This window comes from Rattus norvegicus, chromosome 9 (assembly GCF_021556685.1).
Source record: "Rattus norvegicus strain SHRSP/BbbUtx chromosome 9, alternate assembly SHRSP_T2T, whole genome shotgun sequence".
NCBI lineage: Eukaryota > Metazoa > Chordata > Mammalia > Rodentia > Muridae > Rattus > Rattus norvegicus.
The window spans coordinates 64,694,751-64,714,128 of record NC_141542.1 but is presented as its reverse complement, the minus strand read 5'-3'; the positions used below and the strand labels follow the sequence as shown (position 1 = coordinate 64,714,128).

The following is a 19,378-nucleotide window of genomic DNA, read 5'->3' as shown; positions in this document are numbered from 1 at the left end:
CAAGGTACATTTAGAACAAGCCACAGGCTCAAACACTGTTTTGTGTGCTTAAGACACGGTTGACTGGTATGAAACATGTGGAGGAAGATGATCCAGTCATCAGGGGTTTGGGCAGTAGAAGTGACCAAAGGAAAGAGAGGAAAAGAATATTGGTATATAAGGTGGTGGTGTTCATAAACCCACAGGGCCAATGATGGTGGTAACACAGTTTAAGAAGGTAGGAAACAAGGATACCACGACCTTATTTCCAAGCTTCAAAGGCTGCTATTGCTTTCTAGGAGCACCTGCAGCAAGTGGGTCTACCCTGCTGAGAATTCATTTAACAGTTGCTCCTGGTAGATAGTTCTGGTGAGAACACCACTAAGTGGGTAGCATACATATTCAAATTGGGGGAGCTGACCTCACTCAAGCTTGCACCAGGCAGTGAATGACCCTTGACTGCCTGTACTGCTCATCCTTCTGGGACACACCCTTTATGATTTTACAATCTCTGGGAGGGTGGAGCAACTCACCTCACACCAGGCCTGCTATACCAGCTCAGAAGTGGGAGCTATTTCACCATAGACTCCTTGCCAAGCCTAGAAGGAAATTAACATAACGTTTCTTTAGGAAACATGAATGCCTTTTCTCTCCTGGGCTCTACCCTCTCCCCCTTTGCTTCCCTGCTATGCCTCTGGGGGAATAGGAAAACAGCATGTGATTGAACTCTGCTTTTCAAGCCACTGTCCTCCTCTCAGTATTCCTATCTATAGAACATGGTTAATGTTAGCCCTACATTTCCAGGGTTGTTGACAGAACCAAAGAAGAATGATGTGTGAATTATTGGTGGTGTGTGAGCATAGGTTGGCTGTGGTTCTTACAGATCAGGAATTTGTGCTGCCTGCTTGATGGAGGCCAGGTATTACATTAATGGAAGCTCACATTCAGTGACTGGAAACACTATCCTCCTAGTTCTCTGTTTATATGTGCCATACACATGCTTGGCTGGAGAGATGGCCTCTTTCACGGGACTCAGGCCACAACCCCAATCTGCATGCAACCTGACTCTGAAACCTCAGACTACATTTCTAAACACCCCCTTTGGGAAACGTCTTGCTTTGAGTTTGTTAATTTTCACCCTAAAGTCCCCTACACTGACTCTGCTACACACACACACACACACACACACACACACACACACACACACACCCTTGGGTTTTTAAGTTGTGCTTTTGTGATTGTGAGACTCACATTGGATGACTGTTAGCTGACAAAGTGATGGGGATGTCTCCATTCTCCCCTAGATTTAAAGCACTTGTAACTAGCTTTAAGCTTAGGCAAAGGGAGGAAGTTGCCTGACACTTATTCTTTTCTCAAAGGTCCAGGGAACCAAACAGGAGCTTCAGGAATTCCCTCCTGTAGTTAAAGCTATCTCTAACTTTGGACCTTTCCACCCACGGGCAGGTTAACAAAATTATGACTCTAAGACTTCCTCTATATGAATAAATACCTAGGCCAACAGATTTGCTTGTTCCCTGACTACTTCATAACTCAATTAACTGATTATTCTAAGTCATGCCATGTGGCTGGTTACCTGACCCTCAGTTTCATGGGACTGTCTTCTGTGTCTGGGACGAATCACTCATGCCTGATTATCTTCCAAAATCCACCCCCCCCATCTTTCTCTGTGTCTCTCTGTGTCTCTCTGTCTCTTTCTCTGTGTCTCTCTGTCTCTATCCATCAATCTATCTATCTATCTATCTATCTCTGCTGGATGGCCCACCTTCTAATTCTGCCCCTGGTTATTGGCCATAGACTTTTTTATTGATAGGTGAAACTGCCTCACATTGCACAAATAATTCCCTCTACAACTCCTCCCCCCAACCCCCACCCCCAAGTCCCCCAGTCTCCCCACCCCTGCCTTGGACTGGAGATTAAACCGTGTCACTTTGGGTCCCCATTGCTTAATCTTTTATACAGTTGAGAGCATGGATAGGAAAATTTAAAAATATGCTTTGATGTTTAACAAAACAAGGAAGCTCCAGTCAGTGAGAGGGCTCCATGGGTAAAGAAGCTTGCCATCAGCCATGAGGAGACCCACGTTCAATTCCTGTAAGCCGTGTGGTGAGAGAAGAGACGCAACTCCCACAAGTTTTTCTCTGACTTCCCTACTCGAGTTGGCACACACCCCAAATTCCATTCTCTGCACATGTTTCTGATGCTTCTCTGTCTGAAATTTTACAATTTTTCCTCAGAAGTAGGAAAGGAGCTTTAGATTGTTTTAAATGAATTTTAAATTTTTGTTTTGGAATACTTCAGCATACCTTAAGGATAGTAACTGCCTTCTTGTCCCGTCTTTGTCCCTTCCCAGGGAGAGTCACAATAAAAATAAAAAAATAAATAAGTAAATGAAGTTATTCTGTCATTTCTCAAGTGACAAGAATTTGAAGCTAGCAGTCTCTAGTGTAAAACAAGCATCCCCAGGCCCTTTCAGGATTGCTGGCACTGTGTCTCTCCAGATCACTCTGTGTCAGCAGGCTTGACTGATTAGTGACTTTAGCCACAGACTCAAGTGTTGGTTATTCTAGGTAGCGGAAAGGTGTGAAGTACAAAGAAGCTATCAGTGAAGCCTGAGTGACAAGTTTCCCTTCACTAAACAGCCAAACCAATGTTCTTTCACGGTTCAGTCTTCTCAAACACAGACACACTGCTCATGACCCAACCAGCCCCAACAGGTCACAGCAAGCTGATTTTCTTTGATCTGAATGGAGTTGTTGTAAGTTTTCTTTAGGAGAGAAAATGGCATACGTCTCTTCCTATAAACCCAGCCTTCTGAGAGTGGAGCATCCATCCAGAATCCCTGTTGTACATGCTAAGAATACTTGTCATTTCCATGAATTTCTTATGAGTCTGTGACTATGGGCTCTGGTACAATTGTACCACTAGCCTCTCTTCTTGGTATTTCCCAGTACCTAAGCTAGTTCTTTGCTTTGTTTTTGTTGTTTTTAACATGCTAGATAAATATTTGCTGAAAGAATTGGTTCCTAAGTGCTGCAGTTTTCCCTGTATTACGTAGGTTATGGATTGATAACAAGCAGAGGGCTGGCACTGTGGTGCATTACCTGTGACCTCTGTACAGGGGGAAGGAGGAGGGAAAGCAGGAGAGTTCAAGGTATTCTTTAGCTCACAGCAAGTTTGAAGCCAGCCTTGGCTACAGCACACTGATCTTAAGCAATCAAGCAAACATGAAGGAACAGACAAGAATTTTTTCTTACTGAAGGAATTAATTATTGACTCATACATTGTCTAGGATTCCAAGATATGCTACTAGTCAGGAGAAAAACTAATACAGGAGCATCTAGACATGCCTCTCGTTAGTTTGCATACTTTTTTGCTATACGGAGCCTTAGTCATGTTGTTTAGCCAATTGCCAAATTTCTTATTATTAAATACATTTATTTTAAATCTGTAATCATCTTGGGTGGTATCTTAGTCAGGACTGTGAAATTGAATGGCATCTGGCTTGGATTGCACTGGCAAAATAATGGAGTCTTTGAATAATGGCCATGGATGCGTTGGGAATTAATGACGTACCCTCTGCCAGACTTTTAGTCAGTCATGTTTATTGGACATTGGCCACCCTGCCATGTTTTGTTGTAAATGTCCATCATAAAGGATCGGGCAATTTTATGTAAACAACAGAAACTGGCTAGAATCACCCAGAAGACTTCTTGTTATCCAGATTAAAACAAAACAAAACTCTAGTGTCTGAAATTTTCCTCAGGGTTAATGGATAATCCTGACTGTAATAATTGCTCTGGAGAAGCTTCATTTTTCATACTCTTTTAAGTTAAAATACAAGAACATAAGTTCCCCTCTCCCTCCTACCCTTCATGTCCCTAACCTTGCTCCTTCCCAAACGTATGTGTTCCAAGACCCTACATTTGGATGGTAAACAGATGTACCACAACTTTTAAAAAATCTGAGGAAGACATCTTTAATGAAGTCTTGTATGCATACTTGATCATGTAATTTAAGCTACAGACTAGAATGGTGGAGATGGCACTTGAAACTGGGCTTTTCTACTCCATCAAATACAAATCACATCTGTGGTCTGTGCTCCTGACCACAGTACATCAGGGTTCCCACAAGCCACTTTTTGGGTACAGTTAATTTACTGGAGAGGCCCACAGAACTTGCTTCTATTTCCCAGGGTATCATAGAGGCTATTATAAAGGAAACAGTAATATGTAAGACATGTAGAAAACATATGTCAAGGACAGTGGCATGCCACCTTCTATGAACCTCTATATTATTCAGACAGAACTGTCTTAAGTCTTGTCCTTTGGAGGTTTTAGGGAAGGATTAAGTGGACATGATTGACTTTATCATAGGCCACTGGGGATAATGAAGTTTCTAGCTCCTTTCTTCTTCTCAAGAGTTTGGGGATGGTGTGAACCTTCCAATTTGTAATCGTATGGTTAGAGACCCTGGCATCCAGCCCTCATCCTGCAAGTATATCCAGGAGCCACCAGAGTCACTTCATCTGAAACAAAAAATTCTTTTGCCAAGAAGTCACAAAATCTGTGTCAGGAAGCAAAGTCAAAGACCAAATATTTGAACAAAGGAACATGGTGACCCACACCTTTAACACAGCACTTAGGAAGTAGAGGCATGCAGATCTCTGAGAGCGAGAAGCCAACTTTGTTTACATAGAGATTTCCAGATCAGCCTCAGCTATACAAGTAGGAACCTATATCAAAAAAACAATAAAGGGTTCCATCACCCTGTCTATACAAGCCACAGAAATCCTGCCCCGAAAGCTAGAGACAGAGACTAACATGTATATCTAGTTATGTCACAGATTATAGGAGCTCATATTCGGGAAGGCCTTTTCCAGCTATAGCCTTCTCTACAATAGATTTATAGAGCCAAGGTCATCGCTAGGCACAAGGAAGGACCTAGGAGTCATGATTATCATTTGAGGCCCTTCATAGAAGTAGAAGAGAAGCCATGGGCAATGAGCCAGAAAGGCCATGCCTTAGCCACACCACCATGCTCAAGTGGAACTCTGAGGTACCAAGTGGGTTGAAGGCTCTATGTCAAAGCAGGGGGCTAGACCACATTGTAACAATTCGTCAACTTGGTTTTTGGTCATTAAAATATTGGGTTTACATTTGCATGCCTGCTGGAAGCCTCTCAGAAATTTGCACATGCTTATCCACTGATGAAATGGATTTAAAAAGTAAAGAACACTCCTTGATAAACATAAAATGAAAATGTAGGTCCCTCGGTCATCTTAGTAATGGGCACAGTGTAAGCACCTTTCCTCGGAGATGGTGAGGTTTTCTTAGTTAGAAATAGTTTCATATCCTAATAGAATTCAGTTACTTAGTCTTTCACTCAACCGAAAGGAAAACAGACGTCAAGGCTGTGTAGGGAAGGGAAATTGTTTACTTGGTATGTTCGTGTACTAAGAGGAATTTTAGTGGTTGTCTAGGGATTTGCAAGTAGCATTATATTATATATAACTTCCTGCTAATCTGATGCAAAGTGACTCCAGTCTGCTGCTTTCACTACTTTTAGGCAATCGAAATAAGATGATCTTCTAGCCCAAGAGGAAAGGCTTTTTCAGTCTGTACTTTTCTTCTGAATCCTAAGCTTAACACCCTCTGCGTTATCAAACTTCCCATGAAATTCTTACTCATATCATATTTGACTAATTTTTATTATTTCAAAATGAGCACAGTGGGTTCAGAATTTTTACTGATACACAGTGTTATTTCCCGTTCCTCCCAGGGTGACCCTGTTCTCTCAGAACTCACCCGATTGTTCTAATTTAAACAAGTCCACTTCTGTTCACTTGTTCCTGGGCTTGTTTTATAAATGGGTTAAGCTTTCTATCACAAAATGTCCCACGTCCTTTTTTGAGACTAAATGAAATGTTAATGGACCACATCAAGAACAATTGCTTCCCAAATCCTACCTGTAGTTCTTGTTAAAATGCAAAATCTGATTCTGTAAGCCTGGGCTCAACATCCCATTTTTCTACTAAGCTTCTAGATGGTGACAGTTCTGCTGGTTGTAGGCATAGCAAAGTACTATGGGGTGTCATCAGAGATAAATGGCAATTTCTCTTCTTAACCCCTTAACCCCTCCCTTGAATTAACTTTTTGAGAGGTAAATGTAATTCTGGTATCTTTTAAGTTTTTAATTTTGCATATAAAATTCTTAAATTCTTTCCTGAACACAAGATTAAGTTATGGCCTTTTTTTATGAGCTGCACCCATACATACAATTTTCCCTCTACTTTCATAAATTAAACAAATTACAATTATATACAATTTAACATCTGAGTCAAGCAGCATACTGTGATTATGATCCCATTCTTGTGTTGCTTTCAGTTTTCTCTGGATAGAGTGGTTCCTTGAGTTTTTATGTAATTAATTTAAGAACCTGTTCCTCTTGTAGCCCTAAACTTCGTCAGGAAGAGAAGCTCCCTTATACATGTTTAAGCATCTTAATCTGAGCGTTTTTTTTTCTTTTCTTTCGTGGCTATATCCCCAGTTCCTGTAGCTAGTGGAATTTTCTATTTAAAAACACAACTTTGATCTGATTTGGACTATAATTTCTCCCTTCAATCTTTCCCATTCACCTTCTAAATCTGTTGTATAATTATTATGTAGTCTGTTTTTGTTTGGTTGTTTGGTTTTATTTTCTATGTTATCTCTCCCCAGTTCTTCTGGTTAGGTCTGTGTCTTCCTCTATCTTAGCCGATTTTTTATTATTATTATTATTATTATTATTATTATTATTAATTGCTACTACTATTTACAGAACCTCTTTCAACAGCTTTCAGAAAGAAGATTTTCAGGAAGTAGCTTCCTGTGGCTTTGCATGTCTGAAACATGTTTTATGGTCACTCTTGACTGGTAGTTTGGATGGGTATAGAATGGTAGTTTGGATGGGTATAGAATGGTAGTTTGGATGGGTATAGAATGGTAGTTTGGATGGGTATAGAATTCGGAGTTAGAAATAATTTTTCTTCAGAAGTTTAAAAAGAAAAGGACTCATTGTCTTCTGGTTATTTTATATTCTGATTCTAAGTCATTTGCAAATGGTCCTCCACTCTTGTACTCCTGAAACCTCAGACTTCCCATTAAGTCTCTGGTTTTCTGGAAGTTTACAGCGATGAAGGCTGTGGCTTTTCATTTATTCATTGTGTTTGGCATCTCTCCAACCCTTAGACATTTGCTGGGCACAACTCAGTAGCAATAACCACTCATTACAATTGGTTGATTTGTTATTTACACTGAACAAACTAAGCTTGGTATACATTGTTTACTTTTTAAAAAATCTTTTGTTTTTGTATTTTCCTCGAAGGTTTTTTTAATTTCACACCTGTAGTTCATGTGAGAGACTTTATGAAATGTCTGATGGGCATTAGCTTGACACTTCATAACTAAGGCCATAGAAGCCATTTACAGGCCGCTCCTCTATGTGGTTGAGACTGTTGAATCAAGGACGAGTTACTCGGAGTTGGCTGTTTCTTAGCAAGCAGCTCCCCGGAGGTAATACTGGTGGATTTACCTCTGCTCTGGTCCACATCCAAGATGTATGTCCTGAGGTTTAAAGCCTGATCATGAGTAGGCCAGATGTCAAATGCATACAGGACCTGGATATCACCACAGACTTTCAGAGAATCATCCTCCCTTCAGCTTGACACTGCACCCATGGCCACAAGTTGTTGATTACCTAGAATGCAACGTCTTCCTATTTCCACTGACTTATCTGCTCTAAAAAGAAAACCTTGTTGCCTGGCTAGGTCAGGAGTCCTATAAAAGTTATTGCACGTGCTGGGACTGGCCTGTTTGAGCCTCTTTTTTTTTTTCCGCCTCAGAGCAGTTAAGACCTTCTCCTCTTCCAACTTTTCCACACCTTCCTGTCTTACACTGGGAATCTAGATGACAATTTTGTTTGACTAAAATCTTATTAAAGTTTTTGGAGCAAACAGAAGAAAACGTATGCATCTCGCCTATGTTTAGCCAGAGGGGCCTTGACTTCTTTTCTCAACAATTCATTATAAGATTATAAGTTCTTTCTATAGATTCATAAACATGTGGCTTATAAGTTATTTGTCAAATCCAAAGGACTAGTTTTAGAAAGTTAGAATAAAGAATACCATTGCATTTCAGACACCGGAAATACACCAGAATTTTTAAAAGCAAGAACTCATGTTTTGGAAAGTGAAAGTCATTATTCGCCTTATTTTTAAATCCTGGGAACCTTTGGGGAATACCGACTTTGTTAACTTCCAGGTCTTGGTCAGAAAAGTTGCCTTTGTAAGAAACTGATCCCCCTGTCTCCTCACAGGGCTGCCACATGGTGACGGAAGAGCTGCACTCCATAACCTTTGAGACCCAGATCTGCCTCTATGGCCTCACCATTAACCTAGAGGTGAGCGTCCCAAGAAGCAGCTACTCGCTGGTGATACTTACAGCCACTGGCAACAGTGGGAGCGAAAGCCCTCCTATGGATTTCTGTCTGTTCTACACACGATTTAGAAAAGCAGCACAGTGAATGTTAGATGCCATTCTGGTTTAACATAAGAAGGATAAAGACCTTGTGACTCTTGTAAATTCGATAGATGTTGAATGATTGGTTTTCTGCTTTTTTATTATTTTCTGAGTCAGGAATATTCAACGGAAAACATAAAGGGAAATAACTATCATTGGACTATATAATGTAGCGATACATTTTCTAAAACTTAAGTTATATCTAAAAATCTTCCGGAGGGTTTCTCTGATGTAATGAACAAAGGACCATGGTCAGAATGTTGGCAATATGTGGTTTTGATCATCTAACACCACCATTGAACAATAAGAATAAAAAACTGAACTGGGGGGGGATTAAATTGAACACATTAATGACAAGCCCTTTCACGATTCCTAGAACACACTAAAGGCCCAGCATATGTTCAATGGTCAAATTAGTGCATCCATTAACAAGCTCCGTTTCAGGCAACTTGAGTAAGATTCTACTCGAGAGTGTACCGTGTTAGACTCTGCCTTTTCCTTTTTATGCAATGCATTCGAAAGTGTATAAAAACCTCCACTTCTTCCCCCAAAACCTCTCCTTCCGTAAGCTGCCCAGGCCCTCAGTTTCTGGGTCTGTCCTTGGGAATCTTATGCCTATTAGGAAGGGACTTCTCTATAGGGCTTAGGCTCCCAGGGCTAGACTGTGAAAGTCTGTTTACTTCATAAGGTAGAAAACTGCAACAGTAATTACTAAACTGTCCTGCAGAAACAGACCTGGCACATCCAACTCCAATAGTTCACCTCTCCAGCTTTTACAGTAAAACCCTACTTCCTGTGCAGACTTTAATCAGGCTCTAGGCTATAATTGGTTATAGTGGTTAATTCTCAAAGTAAATTTAGATCAAGATTTATTATTTATTTATTTATTTATTTATTTAATGCATATGAGTACACTATAGCTGTCTTCAGGCATCAGATTCCATTACAGATGGTTGTGAGCCACCATGTGGTTGCTGGGAATTGAACTCAGGACCTCTGGAAGAGCAGTCAGTGCTCTTAACCACTGAGCCATCTCTCCAGATTCTAGATTAAGTTCTTTAGCATAACTTACACGCGGATAACTACTAAATCCTCACTAAAGCCACTTTGGTTGTATCTGAAGCAACGCGTGACATAAGGAAGAATAGACATTTCTCAGTGCCGAGGAAGATATGGAGGAGACTGACTCATCAGGTGCCCTAAAAAGGGTTCCTCTTTCTTTTCTTACTGTTCTCCGGCTTGGATGAACACAGAAAGGTTTTTGAGTGGCACCCAGATTCCAGGATTGGAAGGAGGGGGAGTGGCTTGATGGCCTTTAGATGAGAAGGTGAAGGATAACATTAGTGCATGTTCGAACCACCTGTAACTTTTCTTTTTTAAACTAGACCAGCTCATTACCTGTGGTGATGATTTCTAATGTCAGCCAACTCCCTAATGCATGGGCGTCCATCATTTGGTACAATGTGTCAACCAACGACTCCCAGGTAAAGTTCCTGTTCCTATCTCTCCATGTCTCATGGCGCTTGACTTTGTCTTTCAACAAGCGATGTGCACAAGGTGGCGATCCGGGTATGTCTAGTTGTGCAATGGTGATGAGGCAATCTGAGTTCTAGTCAAGGACAGTGACTGGCACAGGTTACTTCTGAGTTCTGGTCAGCTCCAAGACTGCCTAACCATGAGTTCTAAAGCTGTCCTCTGCTCTGCTGACTAGAAATACCTTGTTCCAAAATTTCCTAAGTACTGTCATAACTTCCTGTCTGACGACCTTCACTTCTTCTGGGCACACTTTTCCTCAGTCTCTTCTACAAAGACACAGCATTTGCTTCCAACCAGGATGTCCATCAATCTTGCCTGGTTTCTGACAGCACAAATTTTGCAATTGAATTGATAGACTTGAGCCCGTCTAGGTTTAGGCTGGGTGTTGGTGCCATCTGGTGGTTCTTTGAGGCACTATACCAAAAATGGACTTCAAGTCACTACACTAATGGTTAATAGATGGTTTTACATGAAAACCAATGAAGAAAGAACTTAGATTTAAGAAAAACAAAAAAACCTGTGCTCCCTCTTGCTCCATTCTTGAGAGAGGAAACAAGACTCAAAACTGTATGTTGTGTTGCAAAGTAACAGAAGAAACAGCTCAAATGTGAATAACTTTTCTTCCTTACTCAAATCCGTTTCTGCCAGAATTCTTTCCATTAGGTGACTGCATAAGAACTGATGACTAAATAGGTCAACCTTCACTGCCTTTCCCCTTTAATGCAATGTTCCTTAAAAGGAGACCACACAGACAATGGCACAGCCCTGTTCATCGCTATCCCCAGACGCCCTGGCATCAGAGACAGATCAACTGCAAAAGAGAGGGCTGCCTAGTCGTGAGATTCCCCTCATGCTGGAGAATCCATTAGATAATTCTCAGCACTTTAAGGTCAGAAGTAGTCCCTACCACTAAATGTCACTTCTCTTTAAGAGCTACATGTCTGTACATCAAACTTTAAGGTGTGGCAGGAAAGACTTTAGTAGGGTCTTCTGTCCTAACACAATACCACACTGGTATCTTCTTAGCAAAATTCTGCTAGGAACTCTCTAAGGCCACCACACGCCACCATGTCCACCCTCCCAGAGAGCAACTCAGTCCCCTCATGAAGATCTAGAGACTGGACTTGTAGTCTCCTTACAAAACCATGCTAAACAACTAAGCTTGACTTTTTAACTCTATCTTTCTTCAAACTCTGAGCTCTTACACCTTAACTAAACTCTGTCCTCACAAGCCATTTTCCAGACTCCTTTCTCATGGAGACAATTGCGGCCCTAGAAATTTTTACTTCTCTTCTTCCTGTCTTGTGATCCTTGCTGAATGCAGAGCCCCCTTTCATGGTAAGACAATTAACATGTTTACAATTGATACCATTTCAAGGGAGGTTACCTGTCCAGCAATTGTTGGGTGGTGTTAACTACTTGTATGAGATGCTTGTTGCTTGGTAGTTTAGAGAAAGCTAGGAGATGTCAAGCGATTCTCTCAGGAAAGTTGGATCCCCAAGTTGTGTTACAGTCAAGGAGCAAAAGTGTTTTAGAGGGGAGCTAAGTCTTACAAACAATTTATTATTGACATCACTCGATCCAGAATCTAAATCAAGAATGTGATACATTAAATGTCGTGGTCCCTGTGAGATTATGAGGTACAATCACCATAACTCTATTTCAGAACTTGGTTTTCTTTAACAACCCTCCATCTGTTACCTTGGGCCAACTCCTGGAAGTGATGAGCTGGCAGTTTTCATCCTACGTCGGTCGTGGCCTTAATTCAGACCAGCTCAACATGCTGGCAGAGAAGCTCACAGGTGAGAGCTGGGAGACGGGATTTCCTCTGGTTTTGGCACTTGAGAGTTTTAAAGCAGTTATGTCACGACTATTAATAATTACGATGTCCCACTTTATGAAATGTCTACATTGTAGTGCCAACAGAGGGTCAAGTGTTTTACTTTTATTTCTCACAATGTTCATGGGGCCAACAGTATTCTATTGATTTGAGGACAACAAAGGTTATTGGCTCTGAGGCAGCAGAGCCGTGTTGTGGCCAGACCCGTGCTTCTCTGTGGCCCTTCTGTTCACACTCTGGTTTCTAGGTGTTCTTAAGCCACTTCCTCCGAATATGCTGTGTGGCCTTTATGGTGATGTTAACCAATCAGAACAGGATGGGCTAAGCACAGGAAATGTACCAGAAGTTTAAAAACACGAGGAATGACTTAATTCTGCACATTAAGGAAGCTTCAGCAGACACCATCAGCATTTTATAAGCTTTACCTACATTTCTTAAAAGTAGCTGAATTTTGACAAGCTAGCACACCAGACTCCAGGGAGAGTTCATGCTGAGTCTGTATGCATCTGCAGTTATGGTACCAGAGCTCATTCTGCACAGAATCTGGGGCTGCAGTCTCGTGTGTGCGATACTGGTTGGCTTGCTACATGCTCCTGTTGACTCATCAGGAGGTGGTCAAACACAACTGCCCCTTCTGACAATTTAAAACTCAATATAGTCTTTGTCTTGAATTCATAAACACAGTAGTAGACATTTGTAAAAATCTTTGTTAATGAACAACTAACACAAAAATATATTAGCATGTTACTAGCAATAGTATAGATCAGCATAGATTGCAGCTGTATCCTTAGGACCCTTAGCAAATTATTCACAGGAATGCAGTTTCCTTAAGATTTAAGTAGTAGTAGTCTCTTCAGTGTTCTAGATCAAGGTAGTTGGTGGCTTCTTATTGCCTACATGATTTCTAGTCCATCTTCTTCACTTTAATGGGCAAGAGTCCTGAAAATCTAGCTCCACTTAATTACATGATTTTTTGGTGTGATGTCTAGACACCACCCTTGGGCTGCTCGTACCATCTCCAGTAAGTATGGTGTTCCTTCACAGCACCTTGTCCTCGCTGTGCTTCCTCTCTGGGGGAGCTTCTGTTTTCCCTCTGCCCGATTACCTGGTGTCTGACCATTCATGGAGCTTCCTGAGCTCATCGTTGGCTCCTCCATCATAAAAGCCATTAGAGACTGAGCTTCTTAGGCACAGGATGACACATTCGACCTTATGAAGCACTCACACACCATGCCGCCACTGGCAGTCTGTAAGAAATGCTTGCAAGAGAAGAGAGGAGAGATTAAATCAAAAACAGAATGAAAGGTCTCATTGTTGCATTAAAATTCTTTTTTTGTTTAGTTGTTTTTTTTCTTTTGTTTTAGTTCAGTCTAACTACAGTGATGGTCACCTCACCTGGGCCAAGTTCTGTAAGGTACAGGGAAACGGGGATGTCATTTAGGGTGTTATTTCTGCAGAAAGCTCCTCTCGGTGGGTTGGAAGATTTGCTGGATGAGGATAACTTAAAAAAAAAAGTCCTGTCCTGCTCAAAGGGCACATTTGTAAAAGTTGGAGTAAGTTCTGTCAGGGATGCTGCCTAAGTCACTGTCCTTGTCCATGTGTGCTCCTTCTTTCTGACAGGAACATTTGCCTGGCAAAACGTTTACCTTCTGGACCTGGCTTGAAGCAATATTGGACCTAATTAAAAAACACATTCTTCCCCTCTGGATTGATGGGTGAGCTGTGGACTCTATCTTTCATTTGAGTGTTTTTTTTTCTGCTTAAATTATCTTTTTCAACTTTTTTTCTTTTAAGCATATTTATGAGAAAATACATTCACGGTTTCTTCAGAGATATTCTGTAGTGATATGTTATATATACACACTGTATATTATATTTATGTAATAATAGAAAATTTCAGGTACAGTTGCTTGTTAGGTCCTTATGAATGAAATAAATGTAGGTGAAATAATGATGAATTTAGACTGAGTCTTGCCCCTTGTTCTAATTTTAGGTACATCATGGGCTTTGTTAGCAAAGAGAAGGAACGGCTTCTGCTCAAAGATAAAATGCCTGGGACATTTTTGTTAAGATTCAGTGAGAGCCATCTTGGAGGGATAACCTTCACCTGGGTGGACCAATCTGAAAATGGTGCGTAGTCCAACTCACTCAATGGTTCGAATGTGAGTTGGTGCTGGTGGCCCATCACCAGATACCGTGAATTCTGAAAGCCCATGTTGCCACCCTCTGTCTCACTCACAGTCTGTACTGAGCAGACCCCAGAAGGCCAGACTTTTTAGTCATGGCGATAACTTGAGTAGGAAGAATGATTACATAGAATGTCTTTGGGAGCCTACATATTCCACTTTGTGTGCTTTCAGGAGAAGTGAGATTCCACTCCGTGGAACCCTACAACAAAGCGCGGCTATCAGCTCTGCCATTCGCTGACATTCTTCGAGACTACAAGGTTATCATGGCTGAAAACATCCCCGAAAACCCTCTGAAGTACCTCTACCCTGACATTCCCAAAGACAAAGCCTTTGGCAAACACTACAGCTCCCAGCCGTGCGAAGGTGATGCCAGTTGTATTTACTTTCCTCTTGAGATTTTGGGACATGATATCACATCAGAGGAAATGAGTGACTTTCCTCCCTGATTACTTTGACCCTTGTGATATCCCAGGGTCATATGGAGGTTAGAGCCTTAGCACATCAAGTGCTATGCCAGTGCTTAGTAGAGTAACATTCACAGGGCAACTAGACTTCACCACAGCCAGATCAGTGCTCTTTAGCGCCTAGAGCCCATATTCCTTAAAACAGGAGTGATGGTCATCACTGCTCTTCTATGGCCAAGGGAAAGGAAGGCAGAGCTGACGAGTGCAAACTTTCACAGCAGGTCTGTAACCTGCATTTAATAGAGTAACTTGAGAGCTGAAAGCTGTTAAGTCTGTCTATCTCTTCTATATATGTGTCTGTCTGTCTGTCTCTGTGTGTGTGTGTGTGTGTGTGTGTGTATGTGTGTGTAGGAGAGAGAAAGGGGGAGGGAGGGAGAAAGAGAGGAAAGAGAGAGAGAGAGAGAGAGAGAGAGAGAGAGAGAGAGAGAGAGAGACTGGAGATGGAACTCAGACTTTGATAAAAATGCTAGGCTAACTACCCAAAGACTATCCATGGACTGACCCTGGACTCTAACCTCATAGGTAACAATGAATAGCCTAGTAAGAGCACCAGTGGAAGGGGAAGCCCTTGGTCCTGTCAAGACTGAACCCCCACTGAATGTGATTGTTGGAGGGAGGGCGGTAATGGGGGGAGGATGGGGAGGGGAACACCCATAAAGAAAGGGAGGGGGAGGGGTTAGGGGGATGTTGACCTGGAAACTGGGAAGGGGAATAACAATCGAAATGTAAATAAGAAATACTCAAGTTAATAAAGATGAAAAAAATGCTAGCCTAGGCAAGTACTGTAACACTGAGTCATATGCCCCATCTGGCCTTACTGTAATCTTAACTCAAGGGTATGTGTTCTCTGCCAAAGAACAGACATAGGGATCTGTGTTTCTTTCTCCTTGACATTGCTTTTGCTAGGTTTATCCTAAGGGCCAGGAAGAGTAACTGTACAAATAGGCGTTCAGTAAACATGGAATACAAAAAAGAAAATTTGTAAAATTAGCTGTCTGAGTTAAGGGGGCTTATCAGTCTCTCGTGAAAGCACAGTTGGCCTCTCTTGCCACAGTTTTTGTATCTTATTCAGACAAAGATCAAAAATAGTTTTTAAAATTGCAACTGCGTTGAACATGTAAACCTTTTCTTTCTTCCATAAACAATACAGCATAGCAACTACTTAAACAATATTTACATTGAAGCAAGTATTGTAGGTAACCTGGAAATGATTTAAGAGATACAAAGAAGTATGCTTAGATTCAAAACAAATGCCGTACTATTGTTCACAAAAGGTTTGAGCATTGTGGATTCACTCTCTGCCAGGGTTCCTAGAAGTCAGTCCCCAATGGCTACTAGGGGAGAGCAGTCTCTAAGGATCTTCGTCTGTAGTGAATAATCTCTTGGAACTGTACTGTGGGATAATCCTACAGCTATCACAGTGTGACTTGTTGCCACCTAACTTCAAAACAAATAACATACAATAGAAAACAAACACAATACAAAGACCTGGCCTCTCAATGATGCTCTGTGTCTAATAGAACAGAACATGAATGTTAAAATTGTATATGCACTAGACCAGCATGGTGTACTTGGGAAGGTCAAGGTTCACCCATTACGATGACTATGGTTCCTGTGGTGATCATGGTGTAATGCTACTTCAAGGAAGGCCTCAAAACCTCTTGTAGTAATAAGGTTATGGCTGCTGTTTCAATGAAAAGAGCCGTGTTCCTATGCGTGTCAGTCAAAGAGCAAAGCTTTGCTAGGCTAACAATTTGGAAGGCTTCAGTCTATGGAGGATGCTCCCATCACTTTTATGCCTTCAATGAGACATCTGAGACATCGTGGGATTATGTGACCCAGAAGCAGAGAAAAAAAGAGCCCATTGTCTCAATATTCTTAATAAATCACACACCCGATGACTTTCCTTCCTCCAGGTCCTATGTTTTTTGTTTTTGTTTTTGTTTTTTTTCAGACCTGGGGACTGAACCCAGGACTTTACGCTTGCTAGTCAAGCACTTTACCACTGAGCTAAATCCCCAACCCCCAGGTCCTCTGTTTTAAAGGTTCTACTACTCCCCAGGAGCCCACAGACCAACCAAACCCTTAAGACAAAGGAGGGACACTACAGCACTATAAATTCCCCCAATACACAAATGAATCAGATACTAATGCCAAACTTAAATGCAACATAAAGGGCAGATGAAGAAATACAGTCTCAATTATCAGACATTTTAGAGTCATTGATGGGCAAAGTGAGCTCAGCCTGCCAAGAATTTTGTTGTTTGTTTGCTCATGTTTGCCTGTGTGGTCATTTCGTCCATTCAACTAAAAGGTTTTGTGAATACCAAGACAACCATGCTATTTGTTTTCTTCTGAGCATTATGGATATTTCCTAGATGTTTTATTTCCAATTTTATCAATCAATTGACATCTCCCCCCCACCAACTGTGCCTTTCTTTTTCAGTTTCAAGACCGACAGAACGGGGCGACAAGGGTTATGTCCCCTCTGTTTTTATACCCATTTCAACAATGTGAGTATCTGTAGTCACATGTAAAATATTTATTATTGAATTGCCTTTTTTCCAAAAAGCTTTCCTAAAAGAGATTTAAGGGCAGATTAGAGTATATCTAATGGAGGATAAAGCATTTTAAAAGCCCAATAAAGCATTTTATGTCTCATTTCTTTGAACACATAAAGCTAGTCTTCAGGGCACACTCTTCAGTCTATTAAGGCTGGAATTACAAAGCTGCCCTTTTATATGCAATATAATCTACAGCGGATTGAATGCAGTGATACCAAGTGATGAATTAGACAGCTCAGTGTCACGATGCACTAGACAGGTCCTGGACACAGCAAGTTAGCATGAGCTACAATGTTATAATCCTTGTACTATTTTCCTGTTATCTCTTTAAGCCGAAGTGATTCCACGGAGCCACAGTCTCCTTCAGACCTTCTCCCCATGTCACCAAGTGCATATGCTGTGCTGAGAGAAAACCTGAGCCCAACGACAATTGAGACTGCAGTATGTCCTCCCCCATCAATGGTGATGTAGGGTATTTGCAATGAAACAAAGGTGACATTCAAATCACAGGGGCAGCAGCATGGCCCAGGCAAGGAGAGAGCATGGTCACCAGCACCAACTCAAAAGCTGCCCTGTGCAGCGCATGCTGCAGAGTGTGCAGATGCCGAGACAAAACACCTTAGCTTGTTAGACCTGCTTTAGGGTGCTTACCCAATCCAGAGGGCCAAAGGTCCCTATACTTCTCTCCCTGGTGCAGCCATGAGCCACACCACTCCCTAACTCTTTCCGTTTTAGCCAAGGACACACACAGCCAAGACTTACAAGCCTACTTTAAGTTCAGGCTCTACAAGTTCCAACTTTTCTTGATTGTTATATGGCCAGTTGTTGTGGCTTTTCCGTTGAGAACATGAAGAACAATAGCAGCACAGTGTTTTTTTGTTCTTTTAAGATTCAAGTCACAATCTAATATATAGGTATATATCATACATACATTATAATACATTATAACATTATAATATATATGTTACTTTGGATGTGTTCTCTTTGTTTCCATCCCCCAATGCTGTCAAAGAGTTCAACATCCCCAATTTGCATAAGGTAGACATATATCAGAATCCTTTAGAGGGATCTGGATGCCCAGGAGACTGGCACCTGGCTATAGGTCACATGATCTTCAGTTCTTCAAGGTTCCAGGGGATGGAAAAATCCATGCTTGTCTTGGATGGCTTAACCCATGCTGGCTATCTTTAATTCACCAAGTCATTTATATGTAACTGGACTTTTGCTACATTTTGCGTCCATATTTCATATTATTATTTTTAGTGTGATGAATGCTTTTTTTTTATTAGTGTATGTGTTTGTGTCTTGTGCTTTTTCTTACTGAGCCATTTTTTCTGCCCTGTGAGTGGACTTCTTAACATAGCTTTTAATCTACTTAAATCATGCCTTTTTTCAGGCTATCAACCCTAATTATTTTAATGAACCCTTAATTAATTGGTAGAAATATTACAGATTGTTTAGTAGACAAAGGAGTGTTGACTCTATCAAAACAGTAATTTATCTGCAAAACAGTTTCCTTAACAATCATTTCCGTTTTCATTTTTAGATGAATTCCCCGTATTCTGCTGAATGATAAATCAACTCTTCAAAGAAGGAAGCAGAGGAAACTAGAGACTGTTCTTTACCATAGATCACAATTTATTTCTTCAGCTTTGTAAATACCGGTTTCTAGAAAATGATAGGAAGTTCGAAGCTCTCTTCTCACTTGGTGCCACTCCCAGCCTGGAGTGCTGTGATTAAAATGCTAAAGGAAACAAGCTCCAGATAAACTTGCAAGAAAAGACAGCTTTAAGAAACCAGTGTTGGTAACAATATAACAGAGGACTCCTTCTAAAGCATTTGTTTCTGGTTTTATTTCTCAGGTGTTATTTATGACTTTGGCTCTGAAAGCTATGTTAACATTTCAGGGTGGGTCCACAATTCATAATCATGCCTGCATTACTTGAAGCCACAGGAAGATTTAGTGGAAAACCCAGATAAGAATCTTGAAAGTAGATCTAAGATGAGAGAAGGATGGGGCACGATCATCGGTGATTCACAGGGCCACAGGGATGAATCATGAAGCCTCCAGATCGCCAGGCCGATCTCATTACATCTGTGATGCTCACAGCTCCTGGGATGGGCTTCTCGGTAGGAAAAGGATTCAGAGTCATCCCCGTGTGCTGGGAAAATGCACTAACATTAAAAACACTGCAAGTGGACAGATGGGTAAAAATCTTAGGAAATGAAA

General features: G+C 41.2%; 1 protein-coding gene across 1 annotated transcript in view; it reads left to right on the top strand.

Moving 5' to 3' along the window:
• Positions 1 to 18,983, top strand: part of Stat4 (signal transducer and activator of transcription 4) — a 108,839-nt gene extending 89,856 nt beyond the window's left edge. Inside the window, 10 exon segments of the mRNA NM_001012226.1 lie at positions 8,353 to 8,436; positions 9,941 to 10,039; positions 11,758 to 11,893; positions 13,296 to 13,345; positions 13,552 to 13,646; positions 13,925 to 14,061; positions 14,292 to 14,483; positions 17,031 to 17,097; positions 17,481 to 17,589; positions 18,695 to 18,983. Coding sequence (NP_001012226.1) covers positions 8,353 to 8,436; positions 9,941 to 10,039; positions 11,758 to 11,893; positions 13,296 to 13,345; positions 13,552 to 13,646; positions 13,925 to 14,061; positions 14,292 to 14,483; positions 17,031 to 17,097; positions 17,481 to 17,589; positions 18,695 to 18,721 — 996 coding nt within the window. The 3' untranslated portion in view covers positions 18,722 to 18,983.
• Positions 18,984 to 19,378: the final 395 nt, after the last annotated feature.